The sequence below is a fragment of the Colletes gigas genome, unplaced genomic scaffold, assembly GCF_013123115.1.
Source record: "Colletes gigas isolate AHSC1104 unplaced genomic scaffold, ASM1312311v1 Colletes_gigas_Sc00034, whole genome shotgun sequence".
In the NCBI taxonomy this organism is placed as follows: Eukaryota; Metazoa; Arthropoda; class Insecta; order Hymenoptera; family Colletidae; genus Colletes; species Colletes gigas.
The window spans coordinates 1,744,501-1,762,729 of record NW_025106663.1 but is presented as its reverse complement, the minus strand read 5'-3'; the positions used below and the strand labels follow the sequence as shown (position 1 = coordinate 1,762,729).

At 38.8% G+C, this 18,229-nt stretch overlaps 1 protein-coding gene across 1 annotated transcript; it reads left to right on the top strand.

Moving 5' to 3' along the window:
* The first annotated feature begins 772 nt into the window (after positions 1 to 772).
* LOC122402278 (high-affinity choline transporter 1) lies at positions 773 to 16,462 on the top strand. Its single transcript, XM_043404926.1, has 7 exons — positions 773 to 1,021; positions 1,977 to 2,290; positions 4,135 to 4,505; positions 5,466 to 5,770; positions 6,284 to 6,563; positions 10,404 to 10,621; positions 11,024 to 16,462. The coding sequence occupies exons 3-7, from the start codon at positions 4,232 to 4,234 to the stop codon at positions 11,738 to 11,740; spliced, it is 1,794 nt and encodes a 597-aa protein (XP_043260861.1). The 5' UTR covers positions 773 to 1,021; positions 1,977 to 2,290; positions 4,135 to 4,231; the 3' UTR covers positions 11,741 to 16,462.
* Positions 16,463 to 18,229: the final 1,767 nt, after the last annotated feature.

The window sequence follows — 18,229 nt, the reverse complement described above, 5'->3', positions numbered from 1 at the left end:
GAGGTGATTATTTGCAAATAAATATTGTGATTGTGATGATTTTCATGTTTTACCTTCAGAAGACCACAAACTAGCAAACTAAAGCTCAGAAAGAAGTAATTTTTAATCCAAATGGCCCAAAATATTCGAGCTAAAGCTCCCCCCGTTCTCCAGTGAAATATCCCCCCTAAAATCCAGGTAATTTCCCTCATCAGATCAATAGATTACGAGCTCCAAGTCAATAACTCTCCAAATGCCAATGATAACTCAAAAGCTCAGCAACAAATAGAAATAAAATACCTTTTCCTTGAATGTCAACAGAAATTGTACAGAAATGTCGAAGAAATATGATGACAAATCCCTTGATGAGTGTAAGTGCCGAATGCGACTGACTGAGCGTCGTATAAATAAAAAAGTCCAACTAAATGTCGGGATACACCTGTCAGCGGTCACCAGGTGGATTCCCCCGGTCCCGTAGGCGCGAATCTCGGTGATTTCGCGTCGGTCGGCGGCGCGCCACCGCGCAGACTCGCGCCTCTCGCCGGAGTCCACGCCCCCCGGCTGCGTCGTCGGGGTTTCGCGTGGAGTCGGCGCGGGTGGAGAGGTGGTCGCGTGAGAAGGACAGTCGCGCAGGGGTGCAGCGCGCGAGGCAGACGGACGCAGAGCCGGAGGGTGGACGCACCCCCCGTGGGATCCTCGTGACGTCACGGGGGTCGAATCAATATCGTTGGAACCGTCCAGCTGCCGGTCCTCGGCTGCCAGGAAGACGGTGTTCAGTACGGGGTGGCCTCCACGACCGTCAACGACTCCCGACACGTCCGTTCTCTCACCGCGGGGACAAATGTTTTTCACTCGTTTCGCCAAATAATCCTCGTACTTCTCCCCCCAGAACCACCCCTCGTTCACCCGGAATCTCCTTCTCCACTGTTTCTTCGTACCCTCGTAATGTTTTGAATCGCGCGCGAAAGTGAGCCGACGAGTCTCGATCGAAACGCGCGTGATTCGGTTGGAAAGAAGTTCGAAACGTCGCCGGAGTCGAAGTGTAAGTATCATTTTTTCTGTGTGCGTGTGTGTGTAGTCGATTTCACGCGCGACACCTGTGCACGGCGATTCTATCGATCCGGATGCACGTGAATCGCTCTATAGTCCCTCGTGATCGTGAAAAAGGGGTGGAATCGATTTCAAGTGGAAATTGTTCGAAAGTGGCGATTACGTAACAGTGTTTCCGAATTGTGTCCATGATCGACGATTTACATTCGAATTTAGCGCTATTTCTATCAGGAATGCCGAGATTTTCAAATTTAATTTTTTCCAATTTTCTTTCGTTAATTTTCGATTCGTAAATTCATTTTTAACCGTATTTTATGCAAGTTTACGATTTTAATTATTTTCTAACATTTTGTGGGTGAATCATGTCTGCACAAAATTAGGGTAGAAATAGTGTTAACTAAAATCATTCGTGACATTTGACACCTAAATTTGCAAGCTTATCGAACGAGGATGATAGAAATTTGGAGAACAGGTTGTTTTCGTAGGGGAATCCAGGTCGCCATAGTTTGTTCCCCATTCCACTGCAAAGGATGTTGAGATCATTTCGAAATGTTGGTAGAGTTGGTGCACTTGCATTCAATTTTTCGTGGTATTTCGAACAGTGTAAACACGAATTTCTCATTAGTAAACACTGAGGATTCCTGAGGAGCTAGAATGCTCTAGAATGAGCTTTTGAACACTGAGAAGAGGAATACGTGGTCCCCTTCGATCCTGTACCCTTTGGTACCCCTGTAAATATAGCAGGAGCAATAGCAACAAAGTGTACCATTTCAATTTTCAGAGATAAACAAGTGAGATGCCCCCCAATAGGGACCTCAAATTCCCCCCAGAAATGAAGTTGGAACCTATTTAACATTTTGATCCTCAGAAAAGTATTGGTCCTGTTCGTAGTTTGTGAGAAATGGGGGGGATGAATGTTCTGGAGGGATGTACGTGGGTTGTTTCAGGTGAAGGACCTTACCGATCGTCGCGATCGGCGCTGGTGAAACGTGGACGCAGGCGAAAATCGAGGAGGAAGCAAAGGTATCAGCAGGCTTGGTGAAAATCGATGGCCATCAGCGCCCATGGGCGGCCTCGCGTTTAGAACAAGGAATAGCCCCTCCCAGAAGACCTCGCTCCGGTGGGGTGACTGCTGCCCCCCGAATTCCAACCCTCCGTCGTCATCGGTCGTCTGGAAGGACCGTCATCAGGACATGCCGCCGGTACCCGTGTGAGGCTGTCCCCCGCTATTGCGTGATTGTACACCGCGGGGTCTTCAGAGGTATCAAACTTCTTACAACCTCACAAAACTAACTCACACCTGCCCAACTACCCCATTCCTGAATCTCATCCTAATTGAAACGATGGAAGACAGAAAGATTGACACAGCAACACGTCGATACACTCAACTAATTTGGGGCACTGACAAGTGTAACAAGTCGTTCAAACTGCTCACAACCTCACAGAAAGAGAATCCTCTCTATCCAGACCTGGCTCACACTTTTTTTCACCCCTCCACTTCCTAGATTTGCTGTTACCAGTACAGCAACACGTAGACTACCTCAGTCAATTGGTGTGCTTGCTCACAACTTCCCAAGAAGCATTCCCAAATCGTGCAAAGGATATCACACAAAGGAACTCACACCTCCTCAACTGCTCCATTCCTGAATCTCTTCCTAATCGAAACGATGGAAGACAGAAAGATTGACAGAGCAACACGTCGATCCACTCAACTAATTTGGGCCACTGACAAGTGTAACAAGTCGTTCAAACTGCTCACAACCTCACAGAAAGGGAATCCTCTCTATCCAGACCTGGCTCACACTTTTTTTCACCCCTCCACTTCCTAGATTTGCTGTTACCAGTACAGCAACACGTAGCCTATCTCAGTCAATTGGTGTGCTTGCTCACAACTTCCCAAGAAGCATTCCCAAATCGTGCAAAGGATATCACACAAAGGAACTCACACCTCCTCAACTGCTCCATTCCTGAATCTCTTCCTAATCGAAACGATGGAAGACAGAAAGATTGACAGAGCAACACGTCGATCCACTCAACTAATTGGGGCTACTGACAAGTGTAACAAGTCGTTCAAACTGCTCACAACCTCACAGAAAGAGAATCCTCTCTATCCAGACCTGGCTCACACTTTTTTTCACCCCTCCACTTCCTAGATTTGCTGTTACCAGTACAGCAACACGTAGACTATCTCAGTCAATTGGTGTGCCTGCTCACAACTTCCCAAGAAGCATTCCCAAATCGTGCAAAGGATCCATTTTGTTAAGCCTTTGTCTGTTAATTGGGATGCACCCAAGGCCTTGAACCCTGACGGTTTCGTTTGTGTGGCGTGTTTTTTTATGTCAGTACGGCTATGTGTTCCTTGCGATACAGCCGGCTATCGCGAAGGGTAAAACCGGGACTAATGGGATTAGAGGGTGAACTCAGCCGCGCGATTTAAATGCCTTCTGGGTAGGAACATAGAATTTACGCTTAATTGCGCGCGTTAGGCGCGAACGCATCGACCACGGCGCAAATTGAGCAGAAAAGCAGACTGCTATCTAAGCACTAGCAGAGTTACCCATCGTAGCTTCGATTTGTTGGGTGATCAGGGTGTTTGTCATTTGCACGCAGGTATCTAACCTTTTCAAAACCTTATTGACCGCCAAAGAATCCCAAAAATCCCAATAAAGAGCTAGATGACATCCTCTAATCATCATCTGTGCCTTCACTAGCGTATTTGCTGTGGTTTGATGAGGATGTTTGATGTTTCCACGCAGGTATCCAACCTCCTCAAAATCCAATTGACCACCAAAGAGGCCCAAAACCCCCAATAAAAAGCTAGACAACATCCTCCGATCACTATCTATGCCTTCACTAGCGTATTTGCTGTCGTTTGATGAGGGTGCAATCTAGGCACTAGTAAAGTAACTCATCCTAGCTTTGATTTATCAGGTGACGAGGATGCATATCGTTTGTACGCAGGTATCCAACCTCCTAGAAATCCAATTTACCACCTGAGAATCCCAAAAAACCCCAATAAAGAGCTAGATACCATCCTCAAATCACTATCTATGCCTTCACTAGCGTGGTTGCAGTTTGCTGAGGGTGTTTGTCGTTTGCTTGCAGGTATCCAAACTTCTCGAAATCCGACCGACCGCCGAACCTCTCGGATTTGCGTCTCCGTCAGTTCGAGTTCACGCACGTGGACCCGTACTCACCGAAGATGATCAACATCGCCGGTGTCATATCGATCGTTCTGTTCTACGTGCTGATCCTGGGCGTGGGAATATGGGCGGCCAGGAAGAAGGAGGCCGGAAACGACTCCGAGGAGGAAGTCATGCTAGCGGGTCGCTCGATTGGGCTGTTCGTCGGGATATTCACTATGACGGCGACCTGGGTCGGCGGCGGCTACATCAACGGCACCGCCGAAGCGATCTACACGAGGGGTCTCGTCTGGTGCCAGGCGCCATTCGGATACGCTCTTAGCCTCGTTTTTGGTGAGCTCAAACTCAATCTTTTCCAAATAAACCACCAGAATCCTCACAGTCAGAGGTGCAGGGGTCTGCAAATCCTGCCTTCAAAGTGCTGTAGCTTCTTGAAATAGGGTTCCAGTGGGGATCAACCACCTTTGCTAGCAAAAGTAGCTTTTATTAAATAGTCAATTTAAGTCTGAAGCACTCTGGATGATAACAGTGAAGGATGAAGGATGGTGATGATCCTTTCTTGGACAGTAGCCTAGTCAATTTGAGTCTGAAACACTCTGGATGATAGCAGTGAAGGATGTGGATGATCCTTTCTTGAACAGTAGCCTATTTAAGTGTCTGAAGCACTCTGGATGATAACAGTGAGGACTCTGGATGATCCTTTCTTGAACAGTACCCTAGTCAATTGAGTCTGAGACGCTCTAGATGATAACAGTGAGGACTCTGGATGATCCTCTCTTGAACTGTAGCCTATTTAAGTCTGAAACACTCTGGATAATGATAGTGAGGACTCTGGATGATCCTTTCTTGAACACTACCCTAGTCAATTGAGTCTGAGACGCTCTGGATGATAACAGTGAAGGATGAAGCATGGTGATGATCCTTTCTTGGACAGTAGCCTAGTCAATTTGAGTCTGAAACACTCTGGATGATAGCAGTGAAGGATGTGGATGATCCTTTCTTGAACAGTAGCCTATTTAAGTGTCTGAAGCACTCTGGATGATAACAGTGAGGACTCTGGATGATCCTTTCTTGAACAGTACCCTAGTCAATTGAGTCTGAGACGCTCTAGATGATAACAGTGAGGACTCTGGATGATCCTCTCTTGAACTGTAGCCTATTTAAGTCTGAAACACTCTGGATAATGATAGTGAGGACTCTGGATGATCCTTTCTTGACCAGTACCCTAGCCAATTGAGTCTGAGACGCTTTGTATAGTAACAGTGAGGACTGTGGATGATTGTGCTGTTGCAGGAGGAATATTCTTCGCGAATAAGATGCGGGAGCAGGGGTACATCACGATGTTGGACCCCCTTCAAGACGCGTTTGGCGAACGCATGGGTGGTCTTCTGTTTCTTCCTGCCCTCTGTGGCGAGGTCTTCTGGGCCGCTGGTATTCTGGCAGCTCTGGGAGCCACGTTAGCAGTGATCATCGACATGAACCAGGGCGCCTCGGTCATTTTGAGCGCCTGCATCGCTGTTTTTTACACTCTCTTCGGGGGTCTTTACTCTGTTGCTTATACCGACGTTATTCAGCTCTTTTGCATCTTCATCGGTCTGGTGAGTCTCTCCATCCCTCTATCACCTTTCCAAACATCACCAAACCGTGGCATTTGAATATTTTAAGCTCGAAGTTGCTCGATTATGCGAATCCTGTGGCCACGGTCTTGCCAGATCGATATTAGGGCTCAGGGAGCTTGCAAGTATTTGTATTACCAAATTTATCCGGTGACTGTGTAGGCGGTGACCTACTTCCTTTCACTGTATCAAACTGGTATTCCAAACTATGGCGGATTAAGATCATTTCAGGCATCCATCTTGAAATCGTCGAGCAGAACAGATTTATGATAACATAACCTCTTTCTTTTCTATATTCACCTTCCATTTGCTCTAATTAATCGCGATAAAACCCTCCCAATTGCGATACCATCGTTTATCATCCGAAAGAGGACTCCTTTTCCATGATCAAAGGCCACCATTTTCGATTTAATAATTTCATCCTCTCACGAAACACTTGGACCGTGTTCGACACTAGATAAAATTGGAATAAAGGTGTGGTGATTTGAATTGCAGTGGATGTGCATTCCATTCGCCTGGTCGAACCCAAAAGTAGAGTCTCTCGGTTCCATGGAGGTGGACTGGATAGGTCAAGTGAACTCGAACGAGTACTGGTCCTACGTAGATTACGGACTGTTGTTGATATTCGGTGGTATACCCTGGCAAGTGTACTTCCAACGAGTCTTGTCCTCGAAAACAGCAGGGAGGGCACAGTTGCTCAGCTACGTGGCGGCGATAGGGTGCATCCTCATGGCCATCCCGCCTGTACTCATCGGAGCAATCGCCAAAGCAACGCGTAAGTCACCCAACAATCACTATCTGTTCCCCTAGATTCTCTTCTCCGCCTTTTACCATGTTAATCTGCTTATTTATACCTTGTCCTTGCGCTCTTTATTTATACGTGCCCCGTTTCTCGCGTGAAATTTGCAAAGAAGGTCGCTCGATCATCGATAAACGCGACTCCGTTCTCCAGGAAAATCGAGTAAATATCGTTTCTCGCAAGCACTCGTAATTGGAACGATGCTACGTTTCTTTTGCGATTTTATCAAGCATAACAAGAGACACTGAAATATGTTTAGTTGGGGGGATGATAAATTAAACATCGTCTTGAGCCTTTTGCCCCGCGTTGACTGTTCTGGTTGTTTAGTTACGGGGACGGAAATATGTTTCATGGGTTCCCAAAGCTAAGGGGGATTGAATTAGACCCGGTTTGCTCTACATCCACCCCCCCTGTTCCACCCCCTTCGACCGCCAACATTCGGAAGCTACTTGACATTTCGTACCGCCGCGGAGAGAGAACTGCTGGTATTTACAAAGTTCCAGCTAAGCGGGTCGGTGTTGTAACGGAAGGGTGTGTGGGTAGAGGGGTGCCTTGATATCCCACAGTGTGTACAATAGCGTGGGATTCTGTCATATGGCGTTGTGGATGCGAGGGCGAGGGTAGTAATGCGACTCGTCCAGCAACACGCGATACAATAGAATCACCGGAACTAATGCGACACGATGTATCGGTATCTTTCATGGGTTTTATTCCGCGAAAAAACACCGTGCAATTCGTCGAAAAACTCTCCTCTAGACGCGATAAAATTTAGACGATGTTTTTTTATTTTTTAAAAGCGTGGAATATCATTTCAAAACATCCCTACAATAAGAATGGAAATTGTAGAGTCTGTTGTAACTTGTGATTTTAATTAGGAAAAAATGAAAGAGATAAGGGTTTTACAGTATTTTATGATCAATGGGATAGGGTATATCAATTTTCCATTTTTGTATTATTTTTTGAGAAATGAAAGCTACCAATTTCTTTAATTTGGAATTCTTTAAAGTGGAATTTTTTTCTCGAAAATGCGTAGGAATTCGAGGGTATGTCTATTGACCAAAAATTATTGTAATTAACCCCTGCAACTAGAGATAATTTTTTTAGGATGATTTGAAATTGTTTAATTTCGTCCAAAAATGTAGACACCTACCCTTTTCTTAGAAGTTCGTTTTCGATTTTTAGTAAATTTACGTAACGTTCTACGGAAATGTTGTTTAATACTTTTCTGTAGGTATCCATGAGCTCTACATCTCCCTAAAATTTCATTGAATTATATTCACTATTGTAGGAGTTATGGTTGTCTGAAAATTGGACCGGTTTTATGGTATTTTTTCTCATTTTCCGAGGTCAAGAAATAATTTCTGAAATTTTTTCAAAATTTCTACATATTCTCCATCAAAATACGCGTAGTTTACTTTTTTAAACATTAAAATCCTCCAATCCGTTCAGAAGTTATGATATTTTAAAGATTTCCATGCAATTTTAGGGAAACATTTAGGGTCAGACGTTTTAATTTCGGTAATTTCATCTTCCTGAATTTTTTTCTCGAAAGTGGTGAAGATTTCCGGGGTATGTCTATTCACCAAAAATACTTGTAATTGACCTCTGTAACTAAATATAATTTTTTTAGTTTGATTTGAAATTTTTTAATTTCGTCTAAATATTTCAGTACATTTGGAATTTTTTTCTCGTAAGTGAGTAGGATTTTGAGGGTATGTCTATTCACCAAAAACTATTGTAATTGACCCCCCTAGCTAAAAATAATTTTTTCAGAATGATTTGAAATTTTTTAATTTCGCCCAAAAATTTGACCAACTTGTCGAATTTTTTTCTCGAAAATGCGTAGGATTTCGAGGGTATGTGTAATAATTAAAAATGATTGTAATTAGCCCCTGTACGTAAGAAAAATTTTTTCAGAGCCATTTAAAATTTTTTAATTTCGTCCAAAAATTTGACCATCTTGTCGAATTTTTTTCTCCAAAATGGATAGGAATTCGAGGGTATGTCTATTCATCGAAAACTATTCTAATTGAACCTCCTAGCTAAAAATAATTTTTTCAGAACGATTTGAAAATTTTCATGTTCGTCTAAAAATTTGATCACGTTCTTGAATTTTTTTCGCGAAAATGAGTAGGAATTTGGGGGTACGCCTATTCACCAAATATTATTGCAATTGACCCCCCTAGCTAAAAATAATTTTTTCAGAACGATTCCAAATTTTTTTTCCCCCCGAGAAATTTGACCACCTTAAAGAATTTTTTTTCTCGAAAATGAGTAGGAATTCGGGGATACGCCTATTCACCAAATATTATTGTAATTGATCCCCCTAGCTAAAAATAATTTTTCCAGAACGTTTTGAAAATTTTCATTTTCGCCGGAAAATTTTAGCAGCCTACCCCGTGTCGATTTTTCTTGAAGATTCGTTTTTTATTTTTAATAATTTTGTTTGACGCTCTACAGAAAAATTGTTTAATACTTTTTCGTAGGTACCCATGAGCTCTACTTTCTCCCAAAATTTCATTGAAATATATTCACTATTGTAGGAGTTATGGCTGTTTGAAAATTGGGCCATTTTTATGGGGTTTTGATCATTTTAATGTGTCAAGGACCAACTTTTTGAATATTTTTATAATTTCTACATATTCTCCATCAAAATATGCGTTGTTTGCTTTTTTAAACTTTAAAATCCTTCGATCCGTTCAAAAGTTATGGCGTTTTAAACATACGCACGAATTTTCAGAGTAACTTTTCTGGCCACAGTTTATATTTTTAGTAAAGAATTTTTTTCTCGAAAATGCGTAAATTTTCGATGTTATGTCTATTGACCAAAAATGATTGTCACCGACCCCTGCAACTAAAAATAATTTTTTTAGAACGATTTTACAATTTTCATTTTCGTCAAAAATTTGTCAACCTACTCGAATTTTTTTCTCGAAAATGCGTAAGATTTCGACAATATATCTATTGACCAAAAATGATTGTCACTGACCCCTGCAATTAAAAATAATTTTTTTAGAACGATTTTACAATTTTCATTTTCATCAAAAAATTTGTCTACTTACTCGAATTTTTTTCTCGAAACTGCGTAAGATTTCGTGGATATATGTCTTCACAAAAAGTGATTGTAATTGACCCCTTAGCTAAAAATAATTTTTTCAGAACGATTTGACAATTTTGAAATTTCAGGGGAATCATTCATTCATGATCAGACATTGAGATTTCTCTAAAGAATTTTTTTCTCGAAAATGCGTAGGATTTCGGGGTTATATCTATTCACCAAAAATGTTAATAATTAATCCCTGTAGTCAAAAATAATTTTTTCAGAACCATTCGAAATTTTTCAATTTCGTCCAAAAATTTGACTATCTTCCTGAATTTTTTTCTCGAAAATGCGTAGGATTTCGGGGATATGTCTATTCACCAAAAATGTTAACAATTAACCCCTGTAATCAAAAATAATTTTTTCAGACCCATTTGAAATTTTTTAATCTCTCCCCTTACTTATGCCATAAAAAAAAAACATATATATAAGATTCATTTCTCAAAAAATAATAGAAACTTGCAAAATTTATATACACTGTCTTATTCCTCATAAAAAAATTCTAAAACTGTTCCCCTACCTTTTTTCTATTAATTGGAACAGTTTTCCAAAAAAAAACCCATCTTTTAATAATTTAAACACCCCTAACAGACTCTTCCATGCATCTAAACTGTAGTAGTCCATTTTCCAGAAGTAGATTTCGTCTATCATATTTTCTAAAAGTGTTTCAGCGATGTTGTTAGTAATAAAAACGAGGATTATGAAATCTGTTGTAGCCTGGAACGAGACGGGTTACACCGGTCCCTATCCCTTCACCGAGGACCAAACGAGCATGATCCTACCGATGGTGTTGCAGTATCTGACACCAGATTTCGTTTCCTTTTTCGGGTTAGGCGCAGTGTCAGCGGCGGTGATGTCCTCAGCGGATAGTAGCATACTTTCGGCTAGCTCGATGTTCGCCAGAAACGTGTATAAATTGATCTTTCGCCAGAGGGTAAGTCCACCACGTAGACCGTCGTTGCTTTACTCTTAACCTCATCTCTCACACAACCGAACGACGATTCAACCGCTTCCGTGCATTGTACCGCAACGTACGCATCGAATCACCATCAATCACGATCATTCACTAATCGTCACCACCATACTCGACGATTCCTCGCGCGATCCGACTTCATTACCATTACCACATACGACATCACATCATCTACGACACGGAGGAACGCACGAAGGGTTCAACGACCGGGAATACAAACATCCTCCAAAAAAAAAAAACCATCGCCATCACGTTCCCCCTTCACGTCTTCGTGTTTGAAACCATTTAGTCGCTTGTCCTCGAACACGAAGAGGCTGGAACGGTATTCCTCTCTACAAGCCCGTTTCCCTCCCCCTTGAACAGGCGTCGGAAATGGAGATCATCTGGGTGATGAGAGCGGGGATAGGCGTGGTCGGCGTGTTGAGCACGGTGATGGCGTTGACGATACCCTCGATCTACGGGCTCTGGTCGATGTGCTCAGACCTGGTCTACGTGATCCTCTTCCCGCAGCTACTGATGGTGGTCCACTTCAAAGAGTACTGCAACACTTACGGCAGCCTGTCCGCGTACATAATCGCGTTCGTGGTGAGGATCAGCGGCGGTGAACCGTTGATGGGTCTGCCCGCGCTGATCCACTATCCGGGCTACGACGAGGAAACGAACACCCAGGGTTTCCCGTTCAGAACGATGGCGATGCTGTTGTCGTTGATCACGTTGATAAGCGTGTCGTACGGCACGCAGGTGGCATTCCTTACCGGCAGACTGGCGCCCGGCTACGATGTCTTCAGGTGCGTGGTGAACATACCGGAGGACGTCGAGAGGGTCGGCCCGGACCCGGCTGAGGGGGAGCAAATGGCCGTTCTGGCTGCTGGGGTCGGTAGACTCTACGGCAGCAAGGACGAGTCGAACGGACGAGTGAATCCTGCGCTCGAACCGGACTACGACATGGATCCGGGATACAAGGTAGCCGGGCAACCGGAACCCGTCGTCGGCGGGGGCGGCGGGGGCGGTGCTGGCGTACAGCTGGTGCCACACGGTCCCAACGCGCCGCGACAGCCCCAATCCAGCACCGCGTTCTAATCCCTGGTTCCGTGATCGGATGCTGTGACCAACAATAAACGCGGCGGTCTAGGCCATTTTCCTCTTTCGTTCGTCCCTTTTGGTTCTTTTGTGTCCATCTCACTGTTTTGATTGTGTTTTTGTTTGTAATTGGGTCCCAAACGTGCCACCTCAAAAGGGGAATTCTTGTCTAACGACTTTAAAATTTTTTATTTTCTAGTTTTTTTTTTTGGTGAGGAATTCGATTTTCTGTTGGGCTAGGATTTTTGGAGCATGAAGGGGGACCCCTAAGCTGTAGGGACATATTTTTTTTGGGCCAGTTTTTGTTGTTTATAATACATAAGAAGGGCAGAAACTGAGCATTGGAAAGAATTCAGGATTAAAAGTTCTTCTTGAATTTTTTTCATAAAGAATTCAAAGTTCTATTGTACTAGAATTTTTGGAGCATGAAGAGGGGCCCTTAAACTATTGGAAAATAATTTTTTTAACCCACTTTTTGTTGTTTATAATAACCAAGAAGGGCTGAAACTGAGCATTAGAAGGAATTCAGGATTAAATGTTTTTCTTTAATTTTTTTCATAAAGAATTCAAAGTTCTATTGCTCTAGAATTTTTGAAGCATGAAAAAGGGCCCTTGAACTATAGGAAAATATTTTTTTTAGTCCAATTTTTGTTATTTACAATAACAAAATAATAACCAAAGTGGCAGAAACTGAATCCAGTTTTAAAAGTTTCTTTTGAAATTTTTTTCATAAAGAATTCAAAATTCTATTGAACTAGGATTTTGGGAGCATTAAAAAGGACCCTTAAGCTGTAGGAAAATATTTTTTTTTTGCTATTTTTTGTTGTTTACAATAACCAAGAATGGCAGAAACTGAATCGAGGATTAGATGTTTCTTTTGAATTTTTTTTCATAAAGAATTCAAAGTTCTATTGTATCAGGATTTTTGGAGTATAAAGAAGGGCCCTTAAACTATAGGAAAATATTTTTTTTAGTCCACTTTTTACTGTCTATAATAACCAAAAATGGCAGAAACTGAATTCAGGATTAAAACATTCTTTTGAAATTTTTTTCATAGAGAATTCGAAGTTCTTTTGGATTAGGATTTTTGGAGTATGAAAAGGGACTCTTAAACTATAGGAAAATATTTTTTTTAGTCCACTTTTTGTTGTTTACAATAACCAAGAATGACAGAAACTGAATTCACGATTAAAAGTTTCTTTCGAAATTTTTTTCATAAAGAATTCAAAGTTCTATTGTACTGAAATTGTTGGAGCATGACATGGGGCCCTTAAACTATAGAAAAATATTTTTTTAGTCCACTTTTTGTTGTTTAGAATAACCAAAAAAGGCAGAAAATGAACATTGGAGAGCATCCAAGATTAAAAGTCTCTTTTGAAATTTTTTTCATAAAGAATTCAAAATTCTATTGTACTAAAATTTTTGGAGCATGAAGAGGGGCCCTTAAACTATAGGAAAATATTTTTTTTAGTCCACTTTTTACTGTCTACAATAACCAAAAAAGACAGAAAATTAGCATTGGAAAGAATTCAAGATTAAAAGTTTCTTTTGAAATTTTTTTCATCCAAAATTCAAAGTTCTATTGTACTAAAAATTTTGGAGCATGAAAAGGAACCCTTAAACTATAGAAAAATATTTTTTTTAGTCCATTTTGTATTTTCTTTTATTAAATAATAATTGTGCCTTTTAATTCAATCCAAGGATAAAGATGAAATTTTCTTAAAACTGGATGATTTCCACTATTCCAAATAGAAAATCTAGAAAATTTAAAAATCCTACACCATTTTTAATAAACAACAATCCTCTTCCCATAAAAACCAATCAATTTTTTTTATTTCGATTAAAACACTACTATTTAACGAAAAGATAATAAAAAATCCACAAAAAAAATATTTTCATACAATTCAAGGGTCACTCTTCCTATTCCCAAAATTCCATCCCAAAAGAGCTGTTAATTCCTCAGGAAAAAAAATAAAAAACTCTAAATTTTAACGCTGCTACACGAGAATGCCCCCTAAAAAACAGTTAACCCTAATTAATAATTGCAATGGTTCAAAATCTATTTTATCTAATCGAGAGCAATTTTTTATTTTTATTTTTTTCAAATCAAAACATAAAACTTAAACTTTATTACCAAAAATATTTCCTAACCTAAAAGAATAGCCTAATACCACTGTTTAGCAATTCTAAAAATTCCCCAGGGGCACAAATGGACCCTCACGAACCCAACATTTAATTTCCCCATCAAAAACCACTCTTTTCAGAGCCACTCAGTTCGAAAAACGTTCCCATAATTTCCCCCAAAACCCGTTTCTCCGCCATTAAAAAGTTCCTCCTCGCTTCACGTTCACGAAGCTCCGTAAACATGTAAATCTAGAGCAAGTTCTGCACTTTGTTCGATCCGCGATCGATTCGTTAAATAGTGAAATCATTTTCGAGGGGGATAAACGACCAAAACGGACCGAAACCAAGCTATAGACATAGAATCGAAGCTTCGCGGACAGTCGAGCGAGGCATGTCCCGCCTACGCCGCCAATTAGGCCTAGTAACTTCATCGTTTCCTTTTTGAGATATATATCTAAATCATAATCATCTATAATTACGTGCACGTGACCATCGTGCATGGAATTATACGTGGCTATACGATATATCTAGAGTTTATCAAACCGCTTGAGAGAAGTAACGTCTTGATGCACGACCGATCCGTCCCCCCTGTTATCGCCAAAACCGTTTCCAAGAGAATTCGAAGGGGGCAGACCCAATCGATTGTTATAGTTCGTTAGATATTTATCCAGGACGAGGTGTTTCTAGAATCGAATTAGACGAGCCCGTGTGTTATCGTTTGTTGGTCTTCTTCCACATTATTTGCACATGGTCATAATTATCGATGTTAGGCGAGAGAGTCAGAAAACTGGGGGAAAAACAGGAAAAAAAATATTAAAAAATAAGCGAAAAAAAAAACCGACGAGACCGCTTTTTGTACCCGCGATCGATTGTTCTTCCCTTGCTTGATCCGTTAGGGTACCGTGATTATGCTACACGTGGACACGTTCCTTCGTGACAGATACGACGTTTTTTAGGTGTTAGAAAATTAGTTACACGCAAAACGTGGGTCACGAAGCGTCCACAGAGCTTTCTTCGACCCCCCAAATTAGGGGGGCGACTCGAGCAAAATGGCGAAACGAGAAACTATGTTTGAATCAATTCTTTCACATTTCGAGATAGAAATGATAATTATTTGAACTGGATTTTTATTTCGAGGATCATTTTTTGGGGGGGTTCAGAGCCCCCCAAAAAGAGCTGATGTTTGAATTAATTTTTTTTACTTAAATTCTTTCACATTTCGAGATAGAAATGATAATTATTTGAACTGGATTTTTATTTCGAGGATCATTTTTTTGGGGGGTTCAGAGCCCCCCAAAAAGAGCTGATGTTTGAATCAATTCTTTTTACTTAAATTCTTTCACATTTCGAGATAGAAATGATAATTATTTGAACTGGATTTTTATTTCGAGGATCATTTTTTGGGGGGGTTCAGAGCCCCCCAAAAAGAGCTGATGTTTGAATCAATTTTTTTTACTTATATTCATTCACATTTCGAGATAGAAATGATAATTATTTGAACTGGATTTTTATTTCGAGGATCATTTTTTGGGGGGGTTCAGAGCCCCCCAAAAAGAGCTGATGTTTGAATCAATTTTTTTTACTTAAATTCTTTCACATTTAGAGATAGAAATGATAATTATTTGAACTGGATTTTTATTTCGAGGATCATTTTTTGGGGGGGTTCAGAGCCCCCCAAAAAGAGCTGATGTTTGAATCAATTTTTTTTACTTAAATTCTTTCACATTTCGAGATAGAAATGATAATTATTTGAACTGGATTTTTATTTCGAGGATCATTTTTTGAGGGGGTTCAAAGCCCCCCTAAGAAGAGCGTAACTTTTAACATTTTTTGACGAGTTTCTTTTAATTTTTAAATTGTTATATTAACAGTAGAATTACCAAAAAGCAGTCAAAATGATCTATTTTTCAGAGCCCCCCAAAATTGGGGGTATCTTTTAGCATTTTTCGACGAGTTTTGTTTAATTTTTAAATTATTATATTAGCAGTAGAATTACCAAAAAACAGTCAAAATGATCTATTTTTCGGAGCCCCCCAAAAAGGAGTGTCTTTTAGCATTTTTTGACGAGTATCTGAGGAGTATTATTATAAACAAAGTGTAAAAGTTGACGAAAATAGGAAGATCGTCGAATCTCGTTTTTATTTTCGCCATTTTTCACGTTGCCCCCCTTAATGGACGTTGTAAATAGATCCAGAGCGCGATGGCGTCAGTAAGTAAGTTCCTCGATGTGTAATTGGTTAAAAAAGACGATTAATCGTGCAACAACGAACGGCCACGCACGAGAGTTTGAATATTAGAGATGGATCGGTCGTTGCACGGAGATTCGTTGTATTTATTATATAGTATATATTATATATACAGTGTATGATATAACCGGCATTATTGGCATTTAAACGAGAGACGAGGGTTAGCGAATGTGTATAATCGGATCTCTATATGCGTATACGTACACACGAGAAGACTAATAACGTAGTTGTTAAACTCGCAGGTTACGAATTATCGACGCCATTGTTTGTTTCACGATCTAACGCGGTGGAACTAATCACTGTCGATATTATTGTTGCTAGAAACCCTTATTTTTGTCACCTCCCCCCTTACGATGTTGAACATTGCAAGAAAATAATGATTGGGAATTTTTTTTTTAAATTTTTAAATTGTTTTATTAACAGTAGAATTATCAAAACAGTCAAAATGATCTATTTTTAGATTCTAATCAAATTAAGGTATTAATTAGACTGAATTTTTGAAAATTGACTGAGATTTAATGAAACATTTCCATTGCAAGAGAATAATAATTACTAATTCGATGATTAGGAATTTTAAAAAAAATTTTTAAATTATTATATTAATACTAGAACTATCAAAAGAGTCAAAATGATCTTTTTTTGTAGTTTCTAATGAAATTAGCAAAATATTAGACTGAATTTTTGAAAATTGACTGAGATTTAATGAAACATTTCCATTGCAAGGAAATAATAATTACAAATTCGATGATTAGGAATTTGTTTTTAAATTTTTAAACTATTATATTCGTCGATTAAATTATATTAACACTCCTAAAGCAGGCAAAATTATCTATTTTTAGTTTCTAATCAACTTAGTAAAATATTAGATTGAATTTTTGGAAATTTACTAAGATTTAATAAAACATTTCCATTGTAAGAAGATTAGAAAATTTATTTTCAAATTTTTAAATTACTATATTAATACTAGAACTACCAAAACAGTCAAAATGATCCATTTTTAGTTTCTAATCAAATTAGTAAAATATTAGACTGAATTTTTGGAAATTTACTGAGTTTTAATGAAAAATTTCCATTGCAAGTAAATAATAATTACAAATTCGATGATTAGAAATTGTTTTTAAAATTTTTGAATTATTATATTCGTCGATTAACATATATTAACACTACCTAAACAGTCAAAATGATCCATTTTTAGATTCTAATCAAATTAAGGTATTAATTAGACTGAATTTTTGAAAATTGACTGAGATTTAATGAAACATTTCCATTGCAAGAGAATAATAATTACTAATTCGATGATTAGGAATTTTAAAAAAAATTTTTAAATTATTATATTAATACTAGAACTATCAAAAGAGTCAAAATGATCTTTTTTTGTAGTTTCTAATGAAATTAGCAAAATATTAGACTGAATTTTTGAAAATTGACTGAGATTTAATGAAACATTTCCATTGCAAGGAAATAATAATTACAAATTCGATGATTAGGAATTTGTTTTTAAATTTTTAAACTATTATATTCGTCGATTAAATTATATTAACACTCCTAAAGCAGGCAAAATTATCTATTTTTAGTTTCTAATCAACTTAGTAAAATATTAGATTGAATTTTTGGAAATTTACTAAGATTTAATAAAACATTTCCATTGTAAGAAGATTAGAAAATTTATTTTCAAATTTTTAAATTACTATATTAATACTAGAACTACCAAAACAGTCAAAATGATCCATTTTTAGTTTCTAATCAAATTAGTAAAATATTAGACTGAATTTTTGGAAATTTACTGAGTTTTAATGAAAAATTTCCATTGCAAGTAAATAATAATTACAAATTCGATGATTAGAAATTGTTTTTAAAATTTTTGAATTATTATATTCGTCGATTAACATATATTAACACTACCTAAACAGTCAAAATGATCCATTTTTAATAAACTAATTCGATGATTAGGAATTTTTTCTTTGAATTTTGAATTATTATATTCGTCGATTAAAATATATTAACACTCCCAAAGCAGTCAAAATGATCAATTTTTAGTTTCTAATCAAATTAGTAAAATATTAGACTGAATTTTTGAAAATTTATTAAAGATTTAATAAAACATTCCCATTGCAAGAAA

What these genes read in the sequence shown, in the direction of transcription:
- LOC122402278 (XM_043404926.1), top strand. Translation starts at nt 4,232, where the DNA reads ATGATCAACATCGCCGGTGTCATATCGATCGTTCTGTTCTACGTGCTG. An exon ending in CGCTCTTAGCCTCGTTTTTG is followed by an intron (nt 4,506 to 5,465) that starts GTGAGCTCAAAC and finishes GTGCTGTTGCAG; the next exon opens with GAGGAATATTCTTCGCGAAT. An exon ending in TTTGCATCTTCATCGGTCTG is followed by an intron (nt 5,771 to 6,283) that starts GTGAGTCTCTCC and finishes TTTGAATTGCAG; the next exon opens with TGGATGTGCATTCCATTCGC.